Below are 24,057 nucleotides of genomic sequence, written 5' to 3'. Positions count from 1 at the left end.
ATATGAAACGAACATCATCCACCAGGGAATACAATAACCATTGCCTTAGAACATCAAATACAAGATTCCGACATTCCGACATTCCGCTCACCTGATACTTCAGGCAGCTACCCCGTGTGACAAAGCTGAACGCCTGCTGTGACGGTCAAAACATTTGTGTCAGTCACTTTTCAGCCTTCTATGTTGATATAGATTCCGTACTGGATGATGCAAGCAAGCTTGATAGTGGTTATCTGATATAGAATGGCAAACTGGGGGAAATGTTCATCGAATTTAGAGGATGCGCCAAAAAGGTACCAAATTTGATGAGTGAGCATGACTCATGTTCGCTCATCCAGACAAGTTACTTTTGTCTGCAGATGCATAATACCATAAGGCAGGATCATTGAGCTCCTATAAATCCAGGCAAGATTCATCAGGATGAACAGCAATGGGATAATAGACATCAGAAATCCAAGCGATCCAATTCACTATGCTAGTCACAAGTACAACATCTAACCAGGACGAACTCGCTGTGGACATTCTCGCAAATCAGCCGTTACTGAACATCTACACCCAAATATGCCTCTGCTATCCTGTGGCGGATGCTTCCTCTTACCCAGCAATCATTGACACATTGACAAGGGGTCTTGAACGACTATCAGCAAGCTTTCCCTGGGTGGCCGGTCAGATCGTTAACGAGGGTGCAAATGGAGGCAACACAGGCGTTTTCAAGATCAAGCCGCTGGATACAGTTCCTCGCCTGGTTGTCAAAGATCTGAGAGACCACCCTTCAATACCAACAATGGATGCTCTTCGACAGGCTAGCTTCCCCAGCAGCATGCTGGACGAGAGCGTCGTTGCCCCCCGCATGACCATCCCGCTCCCTGGTGAGGCTAATGACTGGGACCCGGTCTTGGTCGTGCAAGCGACCTTCACTACTGGCAGTCTGTTGCTGACTTTTGTCGGCCACCATATGGCAATGGACATGACAGGCCAGGGGCATCTTATTCGGTTGCTGTCAAAAGCCTGCCGCAATGAGCCATTTTCCGAGCAGGAACTTTCGTCCGGCAATCTTGCCAGACACAATCTTATTCCTTTGCTAGATGACTCTTACCAGCCAGGTCCCGAGGTTGCGCGGCAGATTCTGAAGCCTCTCCCAGCTCCGACTGGTTGCAATGACACCTCAGAAGAGAGAGGACCTCCTCCGCCTGAATGCACTTGGGCATTATTCAATTTTTCACCTAGCGATCTCGCCGAATTGAAGTCCCTTTGTACAAAGACCGCCGCCTCAGGCTTCGTCTCAACAGACGACGCCCTTTGTGCCTTCATCTGGCAGGCCGTTGCCCGCGCGCGTCTTCCACGCCTGGACTCAACAGCGGAATCGACATTCAGCCGCGCCGTCGATGTACGCAGCTATTTGGATGTGCCAAAGACATACCCCGGCTTGTTTCAAAATATGACGTACAACAGCTTCACGCTTCAGACACTCCTCGAGGAGCCACTGGGTATGATCGCATCTCGGCTCCGGTCTTCTTTGGATCCTGAAGCTTTGGCATATCACACCCGTGCCCTGGCGACTTGTTTCGCTCGAACCCCTGATAAGAGCATTTTCTCATTTGGTGCGTCGATCGACCCGTCAAGGGATCTGATGCTTAGTTCCTGGGCTAAGGTCAATTGCTACGAGCTTGATTTCAATCTTGGACTGGGCACGCCTGAGTGTGTGCGCAGGCCACGGTTCTTGCCTGTTGAGGGCTTGATGTATCTTCTGCCAAAGGCGTTGGATGGTGAGATTGCACTCATGGTATGTCTTAGGGATGAGGATTTGGAGAGGCTGAAGGCGGATAAGGAGTTTGCTAGGTATGGGAAGTATATTGGGTAGTTATGATGTATGAGTGTACGGAACACTGTATATATCAAGGACGACATGGATATAGCTTGAGATGCACAGCATCATACCGCAAAAATATGTAACCAAATTAAAACCGGATTTTAATCGCTGCTAATGAGATGCCACGCTTCCGGCCAAGAGAACAGAATTGTCCTATCCTGATCCTAAATGCTTCCAAAACCATCAACCCCTACAGAGAAGAATATGTCGTGATGAGATACTGGTCATTATCATATCATAAGGTGGTTGTTGTCTGCCAGAGTGATTGATTAGATAAGCCATCAATCGGGGCAAGTCTCCGGTCCCAAATCTTTGCGCCGCCGCGTTACGAAAGACCTTTATAAAGCCACGCCGAGCGGAGGACTAACAATTAGATATTTTCTAATTGTTTCAACCAAAATTATATATCTAAGCGACAGAGATGCGTCGCTCCGTCTTGCGCGCCGTTGAGTCTGCGAAGCCTCTGGCTCGCGTGCCTCGTTCAGCCTCCAGAAGCTTCGCTACGCTCAATGAGTCCAAGGTAAGAGCTGCATGCATTGCTTTTCCCCAGCGGCCAAGTCCTTCGTATAAGGCTAATTTTCATTCTCGCCCCTTTATAGGACCCTGCAGAGCTCGATCAGATTACTACTTTGCCCAATGGAATCCGCGTCGCTACGGAATCCTTACCCGGACCCTTTGCCGGCGTTGGTGTCTACGTCGATGCGGGATCCCGGTACGAAGACGAGAGCCTACGAGGCGTGAGCCACATTATGGACCGGCTAGCCTTTAAATCAACCAAGTCCCGAACAAGCGATGAGATGCTGGAGACGCTTGAGAGTCTGGGAGGGAACATTCAGTGCGCTTCGTCTCGCGAGTCGTTGATGTACCAGTCGGCCAGCTTCAACTCGGCTGTCCCCGCGACCTTGGGTCTTCTGGCGGAAACGATCCGCGACCCTCTGATCACCGACGAGGAAGTCCTGCAGCAGTTGGCGACAGCAGAGTACGAGATTAATGAGATTTGGGCCAAGCCTGAGCTTATCCTTCCGGAGCTGGTGCATATGGCGGCCTACAAGGATAACACATTAGGGAACCCGCTACTCTGTCCTCGTGAGAGGTTGGAAGAGATTAATAAGGCGGTCGTCGAGAGATACAGGGAGGTCTTTTTTAAGCCGGATAGGATGGTTGTTGCCTTTGCCGGTGTGCCGCACGAGGACGCTGTTAAGCTAACAGAGCAATACTTTGGTGATATGAAGGCCGGAAATCCGAGCAAAGGGCCCGTATTATCCGGGACTGGGATCGACACAACCCTGTCGGGTTCAGAGACAGCCGCTCAGGAGGGACAGGTGCCGACCATACCTCAATTTACGCCATCGTCAACAACCTCCACAACGCCAACGTCAAAGACCCAGTCTGTCCTTTCCCGGCTTCCTTTCCTGAAAAACCTCTCTACCACCGCGTCGAAGCCTGCATCTGTGACACCCCTTGATCCTTCGTTGGTGCAGCCATCATCGTTGGACTTGACAAGACCTTCTCACTATACTGGTGGATTCCTCTCTCTTCCCCCGATCCCCCCACCAGCAAACCCCATGCTTCCTAGGCTGAGCTACATACATCTCGCCTTTGAAGCTCTCCCTATCTCAAGCCCTGACATCTACGCTCTCGCCACCCTTCAGACCTTGCTCGGAGGCGGCGGATCTTTCTCCGCCGGCGGTCCCGGCAAGGGTATGTATTCTCGTCTCTATACGAATGTGTTGAACCAGCACGGATGGGTTGAAAGCTGCATCGCTTTCAACCACAGCTACACAGACAGCGGTATCTTCGGTATCTCCGCCTCGTGCAGTCCCACCCGTACGACCGAGATGCTTGAAGTCATGTGCCGCGAACTGCAGGCACTGGCTCTCGACACGGGCTACAGCGCCTTGCAGCCACAGGAGGTCAACCGTGCGAAGAACCAACTCCGCTCCTCACTGCTGATGAACTTGGAGTCCCGCATGGTGGAATTGGAGGACCTTGGCCGTCAAGTCCAGGTTCACGGCCATAAGGTTGGCGTCAAGGAGATGTGCGACCGCATCGAGGCTCTGACCGTGGATGACCTCCGTCGCGTGGCTCGCCATGTATTTGGAGGCCATGTTCAGAACAAGGGCCAGGGCACCGGTATCCCGACGGTGGTCTTGCAGGAGGGTGAGCTGGAAGGGTACAAACTTCGTCCTTTCCCATGGGAGGAAATTCAAGAACGGATTGCACGATGGAAGCTCGGAAGAAGATAGATTCGTATGATCCTGCATAGCGCAGCTCATGGATTCCAACTGATCCAGAACCCGGTCCGTGTGTACTATATAGAGGGTGGATGATGGCTTTTCATTCTTCACTCACCATTTTTGCATGAGATTCGGTGTGCCATATGTATCTAAGAATGGCATAAATAATCGACTTGTACAATATCTAATCCTGCTGAGACAGTAAGTTTACGATTGATCTGTATTGTCCATGAAAGCACTCCATTGAACCGTTGGCGCGAGCACAAATCACGTTGGAGCTGCTTGCCGCTTTACGGCCGTCTGGTTCGGGAAAAAAGTTGGAGCGGACCACTATCAAGTCCGCAGTCCGCCAGCAATCTCCGTCACCTTTAGCATCATATTTCTAGCCGTCACAAATTCGTTTGACCACTTCTTTCTGGCACCCTTTCTCCCGATTAATTTATTACCGTCACAATGGTCAAGCTTACCGAGGTTGAGGATGAGCACTTTGCTCAGGAGAAGCCCATGGCCAGCAAGCACAATGTTCTTCTTGCCACGGACGATGAGGACGAAGACTACACTGACACGGGTGAGCAAGCTCTACTGACACCGATCGCTCATTTTCTATGAGCTTCTGTTTGATATCCACACGCGCTTCCCTCATGCATCTCGCTCCTTCATCCACGGACATCCCGCTCCATTGCCGGAGGGTGATTCTCCGACAGGATTCATAGCCAATATGCATTTTCACACTGACAAGACCACGAAACAACATATCTAACCATTCAATCCAATATTAGAATCCGAAATCTCCGTTGAGTCCGACCTCGATGTCGAAAGCGAGACCCTGTACGAGCGTGTGGCCGCTCTGAAAGATATCGTCCCCCCGTCAGCCCGGCGCCAGATCTCCTCCACCGTTTCCACACTCACCTCGTTCACAAAGTCCAGCATCTCCTTCAGCGGACAGGCGCTCTGGATTCTCAGCACCAGCGCTTTCCTCCTTGGCGTTCCATGGGCGCTTGCCTACGCCGAAGAGGAGCAGTACGTTCAGATGGAGCGTGAGCAGGGAATGATCAAGGGTGCTAACGAGGTATGTTGACGGACGTTTTTCTCCTCATATTATTCCCCCCAGAATGTCTCGACTCGGTTCTTTCAGATCTGTCCGGTTCTTTGAGCACCGGTAGCGGTGTGAAAACTCTTACTGTTTGACTTGTTCTGCCAAGAAAGCGAGGCACACGCGATTCCGACTTGTATCTTTGTATTTGCATGCTTACGAGCTTTTTGAGTATTTGACTGGAGCATGCTGACACTGGTTCTTCTACAGATGCTCACACCCGGCGCTCTCCCGGCTGAGAACAAGCAGGCCCAACCTACTCTGTAAATGAACACCTCAATCCGAGGGTGAAAATACAACGGGTGTATTGGACTCCACAATTGCGATGATGCAGCTGAGACGTCTGTTGTTCGGTCCGTCGCTTTGATTTATGATTATCGGTCTGCTGGGGCTGAGTTCGCAATCAACCGCGGCCAGTACACGAATTGACTCCACTCAGCAAGCGAAGCGACAAAGAACCTCTCGATATTAAATTTGGGCGCAGTGCAAAACAAAATATGATTTCGGGGAGGTGTTGGAGCTGGTTTTCTCTTCACATATTCCTTTCTTCTGTTGGTTTGCATACTGGGCTGGCGCGATCACAGAAAAATTTTTGCGTCGTTTCTGTCACGGTTTAAGTCCTCATTCCCTTCGCCTGTTGTATTCGAAGCCTTTGGTTTATCCCGTCTGCGGCTTCCGCTGACACCTTCGCGTCTATATGTACTTGTATAACAATTTTTTCATGTTCATTTCTTGTTATGTCTCTTTCTCTTTGTTCGTTGATGTACGTTGCTAGATAATGGAACGTGGATGAACCTAGTTCATGAGTCATGAATTTTGATTTCGCCTAAGTACATATTGAAGCAACTGTTGGTTATTGAATCAGATTTACGAGTAGTGGGTATCATCGCAAAAGCAAAGGCAAAATTAACTCAGGGACCTCTCAAGAGTCAAAGACGGCAGGTTATGTAGGAGTGCCTCGTCGAGCTTGTCGACGGCTGTGCTGATAAAGCATGTGCAAAAGAAAACAGAGCAAGGAAAAAGTAACAAGGCTGTAGGATCGATTGATGTGCCTCACGAGAGTGTCTGGACGCAGATTAGTATGTACTGTGTTAATTGTAGATAAGATTCAACATACGGTTGTCTCTCTCGCTGATTTCAGGGTAATATGGAAGTCACGCCAGAGCTTCTTTACCTCACCACTGTCGACCATTGAGCCCATCACCTCTGAAGCATACCTGGCCCTTTGTTTATGACTCCAATGGCTGCGCTCAAGGAGCTTTTCGTCCTCTAAGTAACCCATGCGTTCGAGGTAGTCGACAACCCATTCATTGAGGTGAAATCGCCAGTGGGTGAGAGTGTGGGCTAGCGAGGCTTTGTTTTTGCAATGGCTATCAACGAGTCAACATGGAAATGAGAATACAGAAGGTAAAAAGGGGGACAAACCGTCCAAGATAGAACCGCGTGTCCTCATCTGGTAAGCTGTAACCGTCTCTGTCCCTTTCAGCACCCTCTTCCTCATCGCTATCGTCATCTGACAGTGGTTCGAGTGTCTCCAAGGAATAAGCCTTTCCGTATAGCTTCATATCGAACGAAGCAGGATGCTTAGACCTGTTGCACGCGTCACAAGGATGATTGTCTGTGATCGGGTATAGAGTGATTTCGACATGAGGTCTTGCCAGGAGTGCTCGGCGGAATTTGACGTTCCAGACGGAAGATACCAGCTGAGAACCAGTGCGTCCTTTGACCTCGTCTTCAAGTTTGATAAACGCAACTTCGTACAGTGGGTCGGAACGAGGGAAGGCAGGGTTGATCTTGTTATTTACCATCCATTCAACAGCGTCTTGGAAGTATTCTTTCAGCTGTTTGTAGGCATGCCGAGAAAACTCAAACGGCAAATCTTCCAGAGTGGATGGCACTCCCAGTTCAGCGTTATCGTCCTCTAATACGAAATCGTCCTCGTATTGGTCGAGGTCCTCGTTGTCTGCAATAGATGACTCGACATCGCTCTCTTCCTGGCGGCGAAACTGCGGCTGACGAACTTGGCTTCCGGCTTCATTCTCAGACTCGTTATCAGAGTCAGCTTCATCCGGGTGCTCAGCGTCTGAGTCTTGCTCCAGGTCCGCTTCTTTCCCACCAGCCCTTCGGCGTCTTAGGGCTTCCAGATGACGTTGGCGTTGAGCTCTCGCCGAATTGGCTAGACGACCTCGGGTCCGCGTATTCTTTACGACTACACGAACGCTGAAGTTAGCAAGGAGAGCATCCCAAAGTCGTATCTTTCATAAAGAATCCTACCAGAGTCCTGCAAGACCTCTAGATCCTCCTCGAGATCCAACTTCTCCTGCTCTGAGTGCCGCCGCGGAGTTCTGGGGGGATCTGAGTTTATATTTCGCTTGCGTCGCTTGATTGGTGAAGAGCGGATAGGCTCATCGGAGTCCTCAGAGTCTTCTTCGACGACAATGGGCTTTACGTCGGCGGCGCCACGTCTTAACCTTCGGCGAGGCTGTATAACCATGTCCTCATCGCTCTGATCCGAAACCAGAATCGGACGCTCATTCGCAGACGTCTTCGACGACTTTGGTAAGGAGGGAGACCTCTTCCGCTTTCCCGATCGTAACCGCATATATTTGCGCGCGCTGCGCTGAATCTCCAGAGTACTATCGCTGCTCTCGTCAACAGCAATTGCGCCCTTGGCAGCTGATCTTGTAGGCGACTGGTCTTCGTAAACTCTATGAGTGACAGATGCATGGATGAGTGAGGAAGACCAAACCCACCTTCTCTCGGTCTCTGAGCGTTTTGTTCTGGCTCTGAGGACGGCGTTCCCTCTGATAAGCTTGGCGGGGTAGATGATTCCTCTCGGCGCGTCAGGGGCTTGCCCCGTTGTAACGGATCTCGACGAAGGGAAGGTAAGGAGGGATGATCATATCGTAGGGTAGCTAGGCGATCTTTCTGACTTCTCGTGCTCCTGTCAGTACCAGGCGGCGAAGATGATAGTGGAGCGAAAGAAAGTCGCGACTGTTTCGCTTTGCCATACGTGCGGGGCATGAGGAATGGGATTGAAAGTTGCGGGGATTAATAGCTGTGAGGGTTTAATGTACAATAAATAGCTTCTAATTGAGAAATACGAGCCTTGATAGATGAGGACGAGATGACAATAAAGTGAGGCCAAAAGGATGGCTTGGTGAGACCGCGATGGCACCGCGTCACCGATTCACGAGAGCACGTGACTCATTTTACCAAATTAGTGATGAGAGAAGTGGACAGAGACATGACACTATGAGAACTACAGATCAGTGGAGAAGGATGTGCATAGTGACATCTCACAGTCTTCAGTCTGAATAAGGCTAGTGGCTATCTCTTCATAGCGAGAAGACTGTCTCTGGAGCATTCTACTACAAGACCTATGATGAGCTGGACATTCATGAACATCTGAGATGCTTGACAGAGTGTTCTTTCTACTTTCAAATGTTACCCGCCCGATCGATATGGCAACTGAAGTGGTCGAAGAGATGAGGTGTAGCTTCCGTGAGCGACATCTTGTTCTTTCCTGACTTTGCAGGACTTCGGCCATGCGGTGTAGTCGAGCTCCTCATAGTCTGTAAGAGACACCTCTCAATTCTGGTCTTTGACATGAGAGCTTGCAGCTTTGGTATTTTGTATCATCAGTCTGAGCTATTATTGCTCCGATCCAATGTATTGTCAACAGCATCTTATCGCTCTCCTTTATGCTTTCCTTGGGCCTTTCGTCAACAACACAGAAAGTCCGGGACTGGCGCCAGACAAGTCCCTTGGCAATCAAACCTACGAGCTCGAATATTGCAAGCAGGCACTGGCCACCTTTAGCGGGCTCAACTTCTCGGATGCTGAAGTGGATGAGCTTGCATATGCGGTTTCTCTGGGTCGGCGACTGTATTGGACTGACGCAGGAGCAATACCTGGCCGAAATATGTCAATACACTCGAGAAGCTCGGAAGACGAGGTTCAATCAGTTCTGAATCTGACGGTGACCCTGACGATTCCAGGGGGGCAAGGAGCGAGAATGCGACTGTGGAAGAGGTTATTGACGCGACCTCATGACACCCCGGAAGCTCCCATAACGCTCGGGGAAATAATAGTACTCAATTCTCGCCTGGAGCACAGCGATCCGCAGTGTGAACGTCGCAGCAAAATATGGAACGGTCAACCAGAGGCAGCTTCAGGATCGGGCTCGGAGTCAGCATCTCAACGTGGAAAGGCACGAACTGAGAGACGAAAATCAGAAAATACCCTTGGCTTCCAGAGTGGCTCAGAAGGCCGTGTCCACACTCATGATAACAACGACCCCGTCCGGAAAAATTCCTACAGTCGTCGCAGTAGATGTGTGGACACTTTTTGCGAAGGGTTCGATTTGAAGAAGACTTGTGCACCAGAGGGTAAAACTCCGACTAAAGACGAGATCTGCACCCTATGTTATCCAGAAAGAAACCTTGCAGTCATTGAGAAACACTGCTCGAAGCAGGAGGTTAGCGGACGCAAAGCCTTCTACAGTGTCTGCGTGTTACTCGGCTGCTTTATCGTGGTAGCTACTCTTCTGTATCTGCTGCGAAGCTTCTGCAGACGAGTGCAGAGGCGATACCAGATATTTCGGGGTCTATGTAGTGCCCAGACTTCTCGAAGTCCTGCCACGAAATCGAGGTTTTCCACGGGTTTCCAAGTCGACTCTCTACCGGCTCTCTTCCCTGGATTTTCCTCGCCCACCAAGCTAGAAGTATTGCAGAGGGAAAACGAGACTGGAGCGGACGATGCCAGTGATCCCACGTCGCCTTTCTTCACACTGAAACAGAAATGGCGTCAACTCCGTGCGTTTCGAAGAGACTTTCGCGGAAGAATTCAAGATGTCTTCGACATAGAGTCCCTCGATACAAAACATGCGAAAGGCGTACAATCCGCTCATAAAATTCCAGTTCTCCCTCGAGCGCCCAATGCAAGTATCCGAAGGCACTGTAGAGAGGTAAAGTCCAAGACGCCACCGGACTTCTTCAGGGGCGACGGGACCGAGATCAGGAACGATGGGTCGGTCACAAGCCCTTGTCAGAAAGTCACAGAGGCCGAGAGATTTCTCGACGAATTTGCCTTTTGAATAATCATTCCATCACATTTGTTTTCACTCCCTCTTCTTGTTTCACGTCCCTCGAGCTTTGGACATGAAGGGCATTGCTATTCAGAGTTTAGCATGTCGGTATTTCGTAGGTCAGTATATCGATCTTCGAATCTTATTCCTGTCTTGCGTTATTGTAATGTGCCCAACCGTCTCCCTGAACAATGATTATATGGTGTGAAATCATAGAAATTCGGTCGAGGTCTGGAGACCCCAGATTCCAGACCCCGTACATCCGTAAGGTACACAGCTCACCTCCCATTATCTGGATAGTGGATACTGCAGTCAGCTGGAAGAGTCAACAACTTCGGAGTTTCGATGGGGCAAATGAATCTTGGCCAATCAGCTAAGCGTCAAATTGCCTAAAATGTGTTAAAGCTTGTCGAGTTGACTGGAATTCATCCGGGGATACTTGGGGGAGCCCTACCTATCGAGTGACTAGCGACAATGGACTCGTGACTCTCCACGTCCACCAACAGACCTCGACTGCTTTCTCCACTATCATCCTCATCACTGCTTTATCATAATCATCCCCGGATTTCCATCATAAGTGAACACAGGGCTTTTGGTTCGAACCTTTTTCCACCATGGGACAAGAACTGTGCCTAGTATTCTTAGGTCGAGTGCAGTCGTCTCCATTGGTGGACTCGGTTTTCCCCATCGCCCCTGACCCAGCCCGTCGCCGATTCGTGGAAACCTTAGCACATGCTTTATCAACGGCGCAGAATTTCCTCAAATCCGCGTCCGGGGTTCTACCTTGGCCACGCCCACACGGTACTGGCTTCGGGCTAGATCAGAGTCTCCGTACTGAGTCCCCCGTTGGTCCACCCCAGATACCCCACCACTTAGAAACATGGAGTTGAGAGCTAGACACCATCAAGCCACCCTGGAGAGACACGCTCTTCGATGCTGATTGGACTGGTCACTGGTGCTTTTGCTCTAGTGTTCACAAGGATGCGGCCATGGGCTGGAGTGTCCCATGGTCTAATATAATGGGCTGGCTCTTGCTCGTTTCTATCGCCTCGGACGCCATCTCTCCTCGATCTCTCACGGGGCCTATATATCTGTCTCTTGGAACCTCTGGGCAGAGTCTTGTCTTTCAGCATCTTCGTCGTGTACAATACGACAAGCACCCTACGACAGCCTAGGGCTTGGCTGACAAAGGGCGAGAGACTGCGATTGGGCACCTGGTATATACTTCTATCATCCCTTTTTTCTTCAGATTCTATACAAAGCCGAGTTACACGAATCATCCGCCAAGATGATGTCCAAAATCCTCTCCAAGAGAGGCTATAACTGGTGAGTCCTGTTTGTTGACGGCTGGAACAAAGCGGACGGTCGATTGACGGCAACGCTTTTCAGGTTCATCTCTCTCGTTGCAGCAGCATGCATGGTTCTCTATGGTTACGATGCGTCCGTCTACAACTCCGTCCAGGGTTCCAAGAACTGGGTCAAATACTTTAATAACCCCAATGAGAGCATGATTGGCGCAATCAACACGGCCTACACCGTGGGCGCCATCTTCGGTGGTTTCTTCTTGGGTGGTCCCATTGCTGATTATCTCGGCCGCAAGATTGGAATGGGCATCGGCTGTGTCCTTGTTATTGCGTCCACCTTCATGCAGACATGGTCCCCACGTGGTAACATTGGATGCTTCCTTGCTGGTCGCCTCGTCATCGGTGTCGGACAGGGTATTGCCTTGAGTGAGTATCCTTATCCAGTGTAGTGTATCTTGGAATTTTTTTTTTTTTTTTTTCCCCTTTTGCTAATGGAGTATATTTGTGAAGCCTCCGGTCCTATCTATATTGGTGAGCTGGCGCCACCAGAGATTCGTGGAAAAATCATGACCTTCTGGCAAATGTTCTACTCCGTTGGGTCTTTCATTTGCTTCTGGGTCAACTACGGTTGCACAAAGCACAAGCAGAATCTGGGCGAGTGGGACTGGAAGATGGTTGTCATATTCCAACTGCTCGTTCCCTGCCTGATCCTGGCTCTTCTGCCAACAATCCCCGGCTCTCCACGATGGTAAGCTGATGCAAACCTCAGTACAGTTTTAGAATAACTGACAAAGGTGCCAGGTTCCTCCAGCGAGGTGACAATATTGAGAAGGCCCGCGCCGCTCTGCGCCGAGTCCGTGAGACTGAAGAGGAAGTTGAGGAGGAAATCTTGAGGATCCGTGAGGCTCTCGAGTACGAAAAGGAAGCCATCTCCAGCAACTACAGTGCGCTCTGGAAGGACAAGTCCCTGCGCAAGCGTATGGCTCTGGCGCTCGTCATCAACGCTGGTCAACAGGTCACTGGACAAGGTTCCCTGAACTCGTACTCGACGAAGATCTACCAGAAGGTGTTTCCCAGCGCCGGAACGATCGCCCTCATCAACGCCCTCAACGCCACCTTCGGTATCATTTTCACACTGAACGCCGTGTGGATCATTGATCGCTTCGGGCGCAAGTTCCTCCTGATTGTCGGTGGGATCGGCATGGGTCTCTGCATGATCATTGTCGCCGCTGTTGAAACTGAAACACCATCGCCGCACGGGGTGAAGACAGAACCCGTCGGAATATCGATCGTGTTCTTACTATTCCTATTCATCTTCTTCTGTAAGTTATCCCGATCCGGTCCGTACTCGACCCTACTAACATTCTTGCCTCAGACAAACCCTCTTGGGGTGCCACCGTGTGGATTTGGACGTCCGAGGTGTTCTCGATGAACGTTCGTGCCCAGGCTGTAGGTATGGCCTCGCAGACTCAGAACGTCGCCAACGCCATTTTCCAACAATTCTTCCCCATTTTCCTGAAGAACTGCGGATTCTACGCGTTCTACATGTTCGCGGGTGTCAACTTCCTGCTTGCCGTCTTCGTCTGGTTTTTCATTCCCGAGACCAAGCAAGTTCCCCTTGAGGAGATCGACGCTCTCTTTGGCGGCGCCAACCATGTCACCAACGGTGAGCAGATGATGATTGGAGAGAAGGAGAGACAATTTGAGGCCCAGGCCAATGAGAAGGGTGAAGCGGTGACTGTTGAAAACCTCGAGGCTAGACGGTAGATGTCTGCCGCTGCAGTGCCCACGTGGCGTTGATACCATGACCTTGCTGTATCCAGCTAATGTTTATAAGTCAATCTGGTATTGATACTGACGTACATGTCTGAGTAATTATGTTTTTCATCCGTCTTTATAAATCATATAACCAACTTAATTTGTTACGGCAACCTGCAACCACTGGACCAAGCCACGACAACTGACTCATGCTCCCTCGAGAAGGTCCACTCCTGTCAGCTCGTCTCATAAACAGTCAGACGATTTGCTGACCTCGTCCTCTCTGGATTCAGACATTGGACAGCGAGAAGTCTAGAACGCAACCCACCGCACAGCACCGTCCATTTTAATCAAGTCTTGATGATCGTCACTCGAGAGTCTAGTAACTAGTTCACTCAAAAGTAAGCAATCTAGACTACCACTAGCATCCAATCCTTTTCTAGATTCGAGCTTGAGCGGAACCCCATTCCGCCCTGCATAAACAACCGAAGGAAAGGGTCTGGATCCATCCCCGCAGTGGAATCTCTCCGCACTTTGGATCCGGGGAAGCTGGGGTAGTCACGACTCAGAGGTACAAGTATCGCTACTTCTCAAAAGAACGAGAATACTCCGTGTATGGGTTTGAAGAAAATCATCAATTGACACCCGGTGTATGTTGCAGGTATATCATATTGCGTTTGAATCCCTAACCTGGATCTAGTCATGTAAAGTCCATCCTCGAATTGAACTGAAGATCTATAAACCTTGTCCTGACTGGGTTTTGGCACCGTTCATTTGCAATTCAGTTGCTCGTTGCTTGAGCAGCAGGTGTTATACTCTATTTAGGATTGGTTTAGTTTGTATTGCTGCCGTGCTGGTAGTGCGTCCAGCACTAACTATCTAGGTATGCTGTCAAGCCAGTCACCTCGAAGTAATCACTTGTTAGATACGCCAGTTCTGTAGTTGTCTCTCTTGGAGAGCGGAATTGCCCTGCCTGAGTGCATGACTCTGCAATTCACCGCGGAATCTAGGATAAAGATCCGCAATATGCGGGGCGTGTGTATACGACACATGCATATTGGCCTGAGCTACCAGGCCAATGTCTATAAAGAGGGTGGATATTTCGTCGGCCTCATAGCGTGGTAAGGTAGTACTTTTCCTATAGGGCTATAGTCTAGCTGCTTCTTGTGTTACTTTACTAGGTACTAAGGCAGTAGCAGCACCATGGACGAAAAAGTCGACTGCACGCACTCCACCATCGAGGATATCAAGTCCGCTTCCTTTCCGCCGGATGAAATCGATCGAGCGGCAGAGAGATGGCTCCTATGGAAATGCGACTTGCACGTCGTCCCCATTCTCACTCTCCTGTTCATGTTCGCCTTCCTGGACCGCATCAACATCGGGAATGCCCGGTTGATGGGGCTGGAGAGGGACCTGGGCATGACCGGGCATGAGTACAACATTGCCCTGTTTGTGTTTTTCATTCCGTATATTCTCTTCGAGGTGCCGAGTAATATGCTCTTGAAGAGGATGAGGCCGTCGTGGTGGTTGAGTGGGATTATGTTTGCTTGGGGTTTGCTTCGCTCTTCTGTGCGATTTGATCAGGTGGTGAGCGATGGCTGACGGTCCCACAGGGATTCTGACAGTCTGTCAAGGCGTCACCAAGAGTTTTCAAGGATTGGTGGTGTGTCGGGTGCTGATTGGGGTGTTCGAGGCGGGTTTCATGCCTGGTACTCTTCTCTTTGATCCCCGTTCCAAGCTCGGATGCTGACTTCTGGACGAGGATCCGTCTACCTGATCAATATGTAGCTTCAATGGCGACTCAACGTCTTTTTCAGCGCGAGTATCTGTGCTGGCGCTGTTAGCGGGGTAGATCCATCCTTCTTCTCTTGATCAACGAGGTTGCTGATGCTGGTCAGCTACTCGCTTACGCCATCAACAACATGGACGGTGTCGCCGGATACAGTGGCTGGCGCTGGATCTTCATCCTCGAGGGTCTCGCCACCATTGTCGTCGCGGTGGTCTCCAAGTTCATCATCGTCGATTGGCCCGAGACCGCCAAGTTCCTGACGGAGGACGAGCGAGCGCTGCTCCTCCGCCGCCTATCAGAAGACCAAGGTGAAGCGAGAATGGATCGTCTGGATAAGAAGTCGCTCCGGCGTGCCTTTTCAGATCCAAAGATCTACCTGGGGTATGTCCTCCCGTCTTCGACCCTAAATGAACAAAAAACTGATGGCTACCCGCGACGAAGACCGCTCATGTACTTCGGCATTGTCAACACTGGCTACGCAGTCTCCTTCTTTACCCCCACCATCCTCAACCAGCTAGGATGGACCGCCGTCCGCGCCCAGGTCATGAGTATTCCCGTCTACTGCGTCGCCACGGTCATCGCCCTCTCCGCCGCCTATGCCAGCGACCGACTCCGCCACCGATACCTGTTCACCTTGGCGGGTTGTCTCATTGCCACCATGGGCTATGTGATACTGCTCTGCCAGGCATCCGTGCCCATCGGGGCGCGCTACTTTGCCGTCTTCGCCATCACGGGCGGCGGATACCTGACGCAACCGATTCTCATGGGCTGGCTGAGCAACAACATGGCGGGGCATTACAAGCAGTCCATTGCGTCGGCAATGCAGATTGGGTTTGGCAATTGTGGAGGGCTGGTGGCGAGTAACATCTTCTTCAAGGAGGAGGCTCCGCGATATACAACCAGGTACGGGGTGAGTCTGGGGATGACCTGGATCTGCGGAGCGGCTTGCGCCTTGTTCTTGACGTACTTGGTGAGGGAGAATAGGTTGAGGGATGCCGGCAGAAGGGAATGGAGGCTGGAACTGCCCCAGGAGGAAGTGGAGAATCTGGGCGATGACCATCCTGCGTTTCGATTCACATATTAAACGGAGTAGAGGTCGCCAGTGGACTGTCACGTATTTGGTACACGTCTGTATAGCGTTCTACTCAAGACAACGCCGTGGTCCGGTGGCCTGCGAACCGTATATTCCCAGGATGATATGGCTGCGCCATTGAATCGGAACACGTATTCGTACGTGCAGTTGCTGCTCCACTGGCTGCCGGTTGCGCGAATAGTGTACTCTCCCTGACTTAACGTGCTTGAGCCGTCCTGGTTCAAGGTCCGTAGGCCATACGAGAGGGCAACAGCAGTCTTATCCTGAGAGTCAGCGGACCAGACCGTAATCTCCGCATCTTGGGGACTATCTGTGAGCCGGTACACGAAGCTTGCAAGCTTATGACCACTCTCCTCGTACAGATATTCTTTCTCATAAGCGGGGCTGGAAGGATACCGCGGTGAGAATGTACAAATGCCGGATGATACACCATCTTGTCCTGATCGAGTAAAATCCCAGCTGCCGTGAAGGGCTCGAAAGATCGCCATGGCCACTGCTGGAGTGGCACATCCCCTTGTAGGTTTCAGAGTCTCTTGCAGAGCGTGCAAACTCGTCTGGATATCGGCGGTCCCTGGACTAGACATGGCGTACCGCGCCGGAACAACAGGGCCAGGTCGCTCGTTGAGCTCCGGCAAAGGAGCACGGCATATCCCTAGATCCCGAGCAAAGGACTCCATCAGCCCAGTATAATCTCCCATTGGGAACTGTCCTCGGTGAAGATCCGGATCCGCACTCCGATATTCGCGAACTTTCTGTCTTTCCTGTTCTTTGCTCTCCAGCTCTTTCGCTGAAAACTGAATGCCATGCTCTGTGTCGGATCGAGCCCAGGTCTGTGCGAGACTTCGGGCCTGCATTTCCATGACGCCCCAGTACGGTCCTCTATAGAAGCCGACAAAGCCCATGTCAGGAATATTGGCATTAATAGTGCCCTTTCCGTCTAGGATCAGCGGGAAGAAGGAGTCATCGGGTGAATACTCCAATGCAGAGAGAACGGCTTCAGGGAGGAAGGCGAGCGAAGGAAACGGGGTAAATCCCGTAGCTAGGACAATCGCTGCAACATCATCGAGCAACATACTCTCTTTCCCAGGTAGGTCGATGTCAACTTTTGCTCGACCAGGTGAGGAAGCATGCACGGCTGAAACACGGCCGATGACTGTTCTGATTGCTTTTGACCGGACGAACTCTGCGTAATCATTCCCTATACCTACCCACCATGGTTGCAGAGTCTCCTCTTTGCCGCGCTTTAACCCAATATCGCCAGGGCCGATGCTCGCATAGTCTTCCCCTAGAACGGATTGGAAATAATCGTTCACCTTGGCGACCTGCGCTGCTGAAACAGGGCCAAAGGCATACTCAATCGGGCCTGGTGGCCGCCGACCCAAATCATACATAGCCAAGTCAAGCGGGAGCAGGGATACCGTCTCCGTGCCAGTCGCATTGTCCCTCTGAGTGTGTGGTATATAGGTCGGCACCGTCCAGAAAGGCCGGCTGGATATGTGATAGACTTCAGGGAAGCTACCTGTTTGCATCGATGACCCCGGCGCAGACCTCAACGAAGAAACGTGAAGGGCAAGAGACGAAGCTGCCTCCACGCCCGACATACTTCCTCCTACGACAACTAACCTTCCTCCATCGGAGCCCTTCTCAACAATCGCATTCAGATCTTCAACGCTGCGTAGCGCAGAGCTGTGGACAGTCCTGTCGGCGAAGGCAGTAAGTCCAGGAATGTCTGGTATATACGGACGAGAGAAGTACCCCGAAGCAACGACCAGGAAATCAAAGGATTCGGTCTCCACTGCGCGTTGCTCGGTATCGTCTCCCTGCTCCTCATTTTCACTGTTTCAACTATATCAGCCATGCAATGAGCAAGAAACTCGAACAAAATACCTCCTCTGCACCCACTGCACGGTCCACCGCGGCCGGCCACCAACCACCTCCCGAACCGCACGCACAACCTCACACCCCAACCTGACCACCTCGTCAGACAAGTACCGCTCCGCATAGGTCTCCAGGTATCTGCCCACTTGCCACGCCTGCGGGAACATAGGCACATCAGCAGTCCCAAGCACCGACTCCCAGGCCAAATCGGAGAAGGACACGGTGAAGCGACTGAGGTTCGTTCGCATGGACGGATTCACGGGTCCAGCTGCGCCATGGTCTTTTGAGACGCGTGCAGAACCGGAATTGGAACCTCTGCGATTGCGACGAATGGGCCACAGACCACCTATCTCATGGCGTTTCTCGAAGATGCTTGGGGCGAATGTGCCCTCCGGGAAATGGTGAAGGAGTGTTTTGGCCGTGACGAGGCCGGACGGACCGGCGCCTATTAAAAAGTGAGTTCTTCAGCGGACTTGCAAATTCAGATATAATCTCTGATTATGCTGGCGTGAAGGCAAGTTGATGTACCTATTATAGCGACCTTCTTTGGTCGCAGCATTCCGTTGCTTGCTACCTTATCTGCTTGTGGATTACCCCTCACTGGAAGTGCCTATGGTCAGGTGCATTAATGATCTGAGAGCCGCAATACAAGGGTGAAAGGAAGATCATGGTCGAGTCAGTTCTCTATTCGCCTGACATAGGCAGAATGAGTGTGTCAGTTGTAGTGAGAAAAGACTGGTGGGAGCTGTAGTCGTGGTTGTTGTTGCGGCTGCGGGGGGGCCTTGAACGGGCGGAGAAGTAAATATAACAGCAACGAGGGGCATCTCGCATGAGTCCTAACCCCAAGTATCTAACCAAGCCAGCTCCTAGGAGTCGAAGAATAAGAAAGCACTGGAAAGCTCTTGATTCTCATTAGGCTACGGAGTAGAGGAGAATCCATCTGCTATTATCATTATCAAGAGAAACAGAATTGCTGTTGTTGCGCAGGCAAAATCACCAAAGCTCCAGGCTAAACAAGAATAAACGTTGAAAAGACGGATTCTAAACAGAGGGGTATCTATCACAAAAGAAATTTTCGCCTTGAAGCAGGACGCAAAAAGGACAAATGCCTCATATGGCATTAAGGGGGGGCAAAACGAACAAAAAGAAACGGCCCGAGCCGCGGATCGAACGCGGGACCTCTCGCAGATATGCTTGGGTTTATCCCTAAGCGAGAATCATACCACTAGACCACCCGGGCGTTAGTTGTTGAACAAGCATTTCGTTAATCGCTCCTCGAGCTGCATGAGTCTCTTCGCCTGGTTGTCGCTGTTGCGTTGCGGCAGGCGGCATAGACTTGCATACTTGGCGCGGCATATTGGGTGATGGCGTCGACGCCAAGAGAGCGATGGAAGATCACTTGTTTCCAGTCCAAATCGACAGGATAGGTATTTCCTTGCGTTTAATGAGACATTTTCAGATTGAGCTGACGGTGCTCGAACCAGACCAGTACTCGACGTCGACAGGGAGGACAAGACATGGGCGGTGGCGGGGTAATTCTCGATCAGAAGAGACGACTATGTCATCGGCACTCCAAAGTCAAAATTGATTAATATGCCAGTCGGTCAAGCCAGGCGGATATTTGCAGCTCCGTATGCCGTTCTGGTTTGAATGAATCCGAGAAGAGCTGGTTGGTGACCAGGGTGTCGATATTCCTTTCCGTCAATGGGATTTTGCATTGGCTCTTCTGTTTTAGGAGTTCTCTCTCTGCTCGAGCGGAGGGTGACAGCTTGGAAAGTGTGTTGCGGATCCGTTGAATGCCACCACCGGGGAAGGAGGATATCCGTGGAGGGCCGAACGGGGTATCGACCCTCCAGGGATCCTCTGAAGCGATAGAGCGGGCGTTTTTCTTGCGTTGCGAGCGGAATCTGGACATTGTGATGGATAGGATTGACTGGTGGGAGATTTGGAAGAGTCGAGGATAGAAGAAGGAGAGTTGTGGATAGTTGGAGATTGTTGTCGTGAAAGGAGACGCAGGGAGCGGAGGGTGGGTGGGATGGCTGTATTAAGTATCCAAGAGGGCAGTCAGTTAAGCAACGACTAGAGAAGACAAAGTTTGACCCACAGGGCAGTCACTAGGCCAGACAGAGAGAGGTGCAGAGTCCAGACAGGGAGTTAGGGAGTAACATGAGCTAATAGACTCAAAAGTCGTGCGGGGCGTTCTTGCTGGAACTCCTCGGAGGAGGCCAGAATACTAGGACTGGAAGGTCTCCCGGCAAAGAGGTGCCGAGAGTGAAATGGATGATTGGGGAACTGCGACGTCAGGCTCCCTAGCTTGGCAATCATCATCAAAATTCCGTTTAATCGAGGCAATAATATGAATGATGGACTCTTATTGACCGGTTGGTTCTGCGACAGGACAAGAACACTTGGCAGACATGCTACTCGATGGACAAAATGTACCTCTCTAGTCTCTAGTACCTCAAGACTTCTTATTATTAGACTGGAGCATTACTCATGAAGAAAGTAGGTACCCTGACACCTCAGAGTGCTGAGTACCTCGAACGGCGCTTTACTGAGAGCCACTCAACGACGTCATCTAACAGTAACTAGGGTACTTACGCATCCAGATCCACACCTATGAGAGCCATGAATTACTAGGTACAGTACTCATTTTCCCAAGAGATTCCCCTTGTATCAAGCCAAGACTGTCCGAATTCCCGCTCAAATAGTTCAATCCAATATGTTGAGCTGATGATTGACCGGGGCGCATACCAAGCACTTGGCGTAGATCATTGTACTACTGAGTATGGAGTACTTTATCCTATTTCGTGTTGTCGGGTACCTCCCAAGTACCAGCCTACCTCAATACGAAAATCAAATAAATACAACATTGCGACAGCCATAAGGCAACCAGAATCTGATGTAATTGCTTTTCTACAGCTGATTGTACCGTCCTGGGTACCCATAGGCCATAGGAACCTTATTATCTGCCGTGAATGCTCCACACTCCGCATTGACTCGGTGGAGCCAGCGAGCCGCGATACATTCATCACCGCTTGGCAGAAGTCGGCGCAGAAGATGAATTATTTACGAGCCCTGCTGATCGATGCCTCAAGCATGCTGACCTTCATTATCCTCATGTCTCCTTCGCTCATTATCGCGAGGTTATCAAGAACAGGCGAAAGGGATATTGAAGCGAAGGCATACTGTAGACATGTCTCGGAGCTATGTACACCATGACAAGTGACAACAAGTTACACTGCATGGATCCAAGCATAAAATGATCCTGACAGAAAATTATGCTCGCGTGCGGCGCCTTTTGCGCTGAGCAGATGAAAGTCGAAGTGCACGGACGAGTCCAGCCCTTAACACAGGAAAAAGAAAAGAAATAACACAAGGTAGACTACCTAGAGTAACCCCTGCCCAGTACACCAGCAATCTGCCAACCCGAATTCTCCTCATGACAGGGTTCCGAGAAGACGACTGGAAGATTCGTCTGATTAGTCTGTCCCCCTCCCTGTCGGACCAGGTGTTTTGCCACTTGATAAGACAACGAGTGAGACATCCACTATCCGCGTTCGAGGGGTGGTTGAAAGAAAGACAATTAGGTTTATCCTCGATGCTTTCAGGCTGGGTCTTTTTCCTGACTTATTAGTACTAGGTACTGAGCTGTGGCTGCTAACGCATTGACCGTTGGAATAGGTTCGTTTACGGAGTAGGGGTTTAGCTTGAGAGTTGATTCGTTGAAGTGGATTGGTTGCTAGTTGATTTCGTGAACTCCAAAGATCATTATTCATTATAAAGTCCCAGTAGCCTCGTTGCGCTTCATATTCCATTAGCGAGAAAAAACAGAGCACCACCCAGGACCCCTTTTGAATCAGGGTAAACCTCCTGACGCCAGAACAATCGAAACACGCATCTATGCAATAAGCAAGTCCTTGACACTCATCCCCATCTTCTTTTGCGACTCTTGTATCGACATTCCACTGTTCTCCCGAGACTCAGGACTCGAAAGACCCTCCTGCACAGAGCCAACAGTTCCGCGGCGATCCCTGTTCAGCATGAGCAGGGCGGCGGAAGCCTCATGGTCAATGTCCGCGTCGGTTCCAGAGGAAGCATTGCTGGCTCGTGGCTGAATGACGGGCGAGGTGAGAGTTGATGACGGGACGGTCCATGAACCACGTGGAGGGTGCATAGTCCCCTCGCCATAGCGGACTGGACCTAATGCGGGGCTGGGAAGGATCGCAGGCAAAAATTCGATCGCTGTCCCTATTGACGGAATCCGGCTACGAGGAGAGAAAGCTGGCGAAGTGTTGTTGGTGTAAGCGCCGTTAGGCAGTAGCTCTGGAGAGACGGACGTTGATTGTGTTCCACTGCGAACTTCGCCAAGCATCTCGGGTGACGTGGGAGAGGGAGGAGCAGGCGGCATGAACGGCGATGCCGTCGTCCGTTGACCGCCGGCAGTCTTGAGGTCCTGAATACACTTTTCCAGGTAATTGACATATTCAATGCTTGCCTGTGCGTAAAGTCAGTGATCGCCGACTACTACTACTATTGGGAAAGGAAGAAGGATCGTACCTGCAAAATAGCAAGTTTGTGCATGTCCTGACCCCGGCAAGCGGGAATCATGTCCTTGAGAGTCGCAAACTCCTCGTTCATCTTAGATCTCCGCCGACGCTCGATCAGACTGTGCGCCGTTTTCCTGGCAATTTTCCGACCCGCGGCGCTGGTTGCACTAGGCTGCTTTTTCTTCGAGTTGGCGGATGTCGCGGCATTTGCATTGTTGGCAGGCTGGTTCTTCCCGTTATCCTTGGTTGAAGGCTTGCTGTTTGTTGTGGCAGGCTTGGCCGGAGTCTGTGTCTTGGGCTTCATCTGGATGATCTTGCGGGTCCGGGTTGGCGGAGGTGGAAGATCAAAATCCTCAAGTAACCTCTTGGTACCAGCCTGACGGGGAGGATTTGCATTGCGGCCCAGACCTGTGAGTTCGGGCGAGGTGGGAGAAGCAGGAAAGTAGGTCGAGGAGTCTGATTTGGAAGGTCTCCTGCTTGCACTTTCGCTTTTGGCAGGACTTAGGGCAGCTGGAGGCAATGCAAAGGCGTCTGCACCGTCGACGGAAGTTTGTTCCTTGATGATGAATTCTCCAGACATTGAAGGAGTTGGGGGAAGACGTGAACGGGACATGATGGCAGGATGGGTGGATTAACCCAGCACCTGGTCTGAGGTAGGAAAGATAGAGAGGTCTGAATTAGCCGATGAAACGGCCTGGAGGAGCTAGGTAGCGAAGCTGTAGGACGACAACCAGATTGTCGTTGTACAAATTGACCGTGGAAGAGACGCGTGAGAGACGGGCAACAAGGGAGTGAGAGAAAGACGGAAGATGAGAGACAAGGGACAGCAGCCTCAGGTCTATTAAAAACGAGTCAATTGCGTACGCAGATAAGAGAAAGTTTACTTCTTGGTCAGACCCCTGTCCCTGAGACACTTAAAACCTGGGACGTTGTTCACCAAGTCGGAAACATGGAGGTGGTGCAGATGCGAATACCGTGCTGATAGCGGAAGGAAGAGGCGTGCTGCCTCTTCCTGAGAAGATGATTCGACCAGCCGGAAGACATGTGCAAAGAGGTGGGAGATGGAGTGGACGATCGACAAAGTTCACCATGTTAAGGAACCTAAGGTAAAAAGGCTACGCGGGACCTTCAGACACAGAGACACTCAGCGAAAATGGGTGTCGCGTGCTTGGGCTTGCCCACGCGGTAGCTCTTCGGGCTGTGATAGGCTGGTCCACCGGGGGGTCGGCGAGGCACGAGACCGGCTACCCTGGGCTCATCTCGTCCACCAATTTGGGGCTCGTGCTGCTGTTCAAGGCTTTGATAAGTGTGTTAGTGTACTCCAGAGGGGACACGAAAAGATGAATCCGGAGAAACCAGGGTGCACTGATCATCATCTGGCTTTGACTCTAGGTCG

General features: G+C 51.0%; 10 protein-coding genes across 10 annotated transcripts; 6 read left to right on the top strand and 4 right to left on the bottom strand.

The window, feature by feature from the left end:
- Window positions 1-472: 472 nt before the first annotated feature.
- Window positions 473-1,861, top strand: Aspvir_008544 (uncharacterized protein; the record flags this gene model as incomplete). The annotated part of the gene is made up of 1 exon (XM_043271712.1): window positions 473-1,861. The coding sequence occupies one exon, from the start codon at window positions 473-475 to the stop codon at window positions 1,859-1,861; it is 1,389 nt and encodes a 462-aa protein (XP_043127647.1).
- Window positions 1,862-2,291: 430 nt separating this feature from the next.
- Aspvir_008543 (mitochondrial-processing protease subunit alpha) lies at window positions 2,292-4,116 on the top strand (the record flags this gene model as incomplete). The annotated part of the gene is made up of 2 exons (XM_043271711.1): window positions 2,292-2,390; window positions 2,470-4,116. The coding sequence occupies 2 exons, from the start codon at window positions 2,292-2,294 to the stop codon at window positions 4,114-4,116; spliced, it is 1,746 nt and encodes a 581-aa protein (XP_043127646.1).
- A 444-nt stretch (window positions 4,117-4,560) lies between these two features.
- Aspvir_008542 (mitochondrial import receptor subunit TOM22) lies at window positions 4,561-5,467 on the top strand (the record flags this gene model as incomplete). The annotated part of the gene is made up of 3 exons (XM_043271710.1): window positions 4,561-4,675; window positions 4,887-5,176; window positions 5,411-5,467. 3 exons carry the CDS (start codon window positions 4,561-4,563, stop codon window positions 5,465-5,467), a joined length of 462 nt encoding a protein of 153 aa, XP_043127645.1.
- Window positions 5,468-6,253: 786 nt separating this feature from the next.
- Window positions 6,254-8,224, bottom strand: Aspvir_008541 (uncharacterized protein; the record flags this gene model as incomplete). The annotated part of the gene is made up of 5 exons (XM_043271709.1): window positions 6,254-6,265; window positions 6,318-6,570; window positions 6,626-7,409; window positions 7,475-7,897; window positions 7,954-8,224. The coding sequence occupies 5 exons, from the start codon at window positions 8,222-8,224 to the stop codon at window positions 6,254-6,256; spliced, it is 1,743 nt and encodes a 580-aa protein (XP_043127644.1).
- Window positions 8,225-8,870: 646 nt separating this feature from the next.
- On the top strand, window positions 8,871-10,298 carry Aspvir_008540 (uncharacterized protein; the record flags this gene model as incomplete). The annotated part of the gene is made up of 1 exon (XM_043271708.1): window positions 8,871-10,298. The coding sequence occupies one exon, from the start codon at window positions 8,871-8,873 to the stop codon at window positions 10,296-10,298; it is 1,428 nt and encodes a 475-aa protein (XP_043127643.1).
- A 1,279-nt stretch (window positions 10,299-11,577) lies between these two features.
- Window positions 11,578-13,360, top strand: Aspvir_008539 (putative MFS sugar transporter; the record flags this gene model as incomplete). The annotated part of the gene is made up of 5 exons (XM_043271707.1): window positions 11,578-11,615; window positions 11,679-12,019; window positions 12,104-12,341; window positions 12,395-12,915; window positions 12,969-13,360. 5 exons carry the CDS (start codon window positions 11,578-11,580, stop codon window positions 13,358-13,360), a joined length of 1,530 nt encoding a protein of 509 aa, XP_043127642.1.
- Window positions 13,361-14,554: 1,194 nt separating this feature from the next.
- On the top strand, window positions 14,555-16,224 carry Aspvir_008538 (uncharacterized protein; the record flags this gene model as incomplete). The annotated part of the gene is made up of 2 exons (XM_043271706.1): window positions 14,555-14,938; window positions 15,196-16,224. The coding sequence occupies 2 exons, from the start codon at window positions 14,555-14,557 to the stop codon at window positions 16,222-16,224; spliced, it is 1,413 nt and encodes a 470-aa protein (XP_043127641.1).
- Window positions 16,225-16,250: 26 nt separating this feature from the next.
- Window positions 16,251-19,467, bottom strand: Aspvir_008537 (uncharacterized protein; the record flags this gene model as incomplete). Its single annotated transcript, XM_043271705.1, has 3 exons — window positions 16,251-18,069; window positions 18,121-18,556; window positions 19,335-19,467. 3 exons carry the CDS (start codon window positions 19,465-19,467, stop codon window positions 16,251-16,253), a joined length of 2,388 nt encoding a protein of 795 aa, XP_043127640.1.
- A 232-nt stretch (window positions 19,468-19,699) lies between these two features.
- Aspvir_008536 (uncharacterized protein) lies at window positions 19,700-20,026 on the bottom strand (the record flags this gene model as incomplete). Its single annotated transcript, XM_043271704.1, has 1 exon — window positions 19,700-20,026. The coding sequence occupies one exon, from the start codon at window positions 20,024-20,026 to the stop codon at window positions 19,700-19,702; it is 327 nt and encodes a 108-aa protein (XP_043127639.1).
- A 1,986-nt stretch (window positions 20,027-22,012) lies between these two features.
- On the bottom strand, window positions 22,013-23,274 carry Aspvir_008535 (basic helix-loop-helix domain-containing protein; the record flags this gene model as incomplete). Its single annotated transcript, XM_043271703.1, has 2 exons — window positions 22,013-22,609; window positions 22,672-23,274. 2 exons carry the CDS (start codon window positions 23,272-23,274, stop codon window positions 22,013-22,015), a joined length of 1,200 nt encoding a protein of 399 aa, XP_043127638.1.
- Window positions 23,275-24,057: the final 783 nt, after the last annotated feature.

This window comes from Aspergillus viridinutans, assembly GCF_018404265.1.
Source record: "Aspergillus viridinutans IFM 47045 DNA, scaffold_7, whole genome shotgun sequence".
In the NCBI taxonomy this organism is placed as follows: Eukaryota; Fungi; Ascomycota; class Eurotiomycetes; order Eurotiales; family Aspergillaceae; genus Aspergillus; species Aspergillus viridinutans.
Note: the sequence above shows the minus strand (reverse complement) of the source record. Positions and strands in the feature narration are given on the sequence as shown.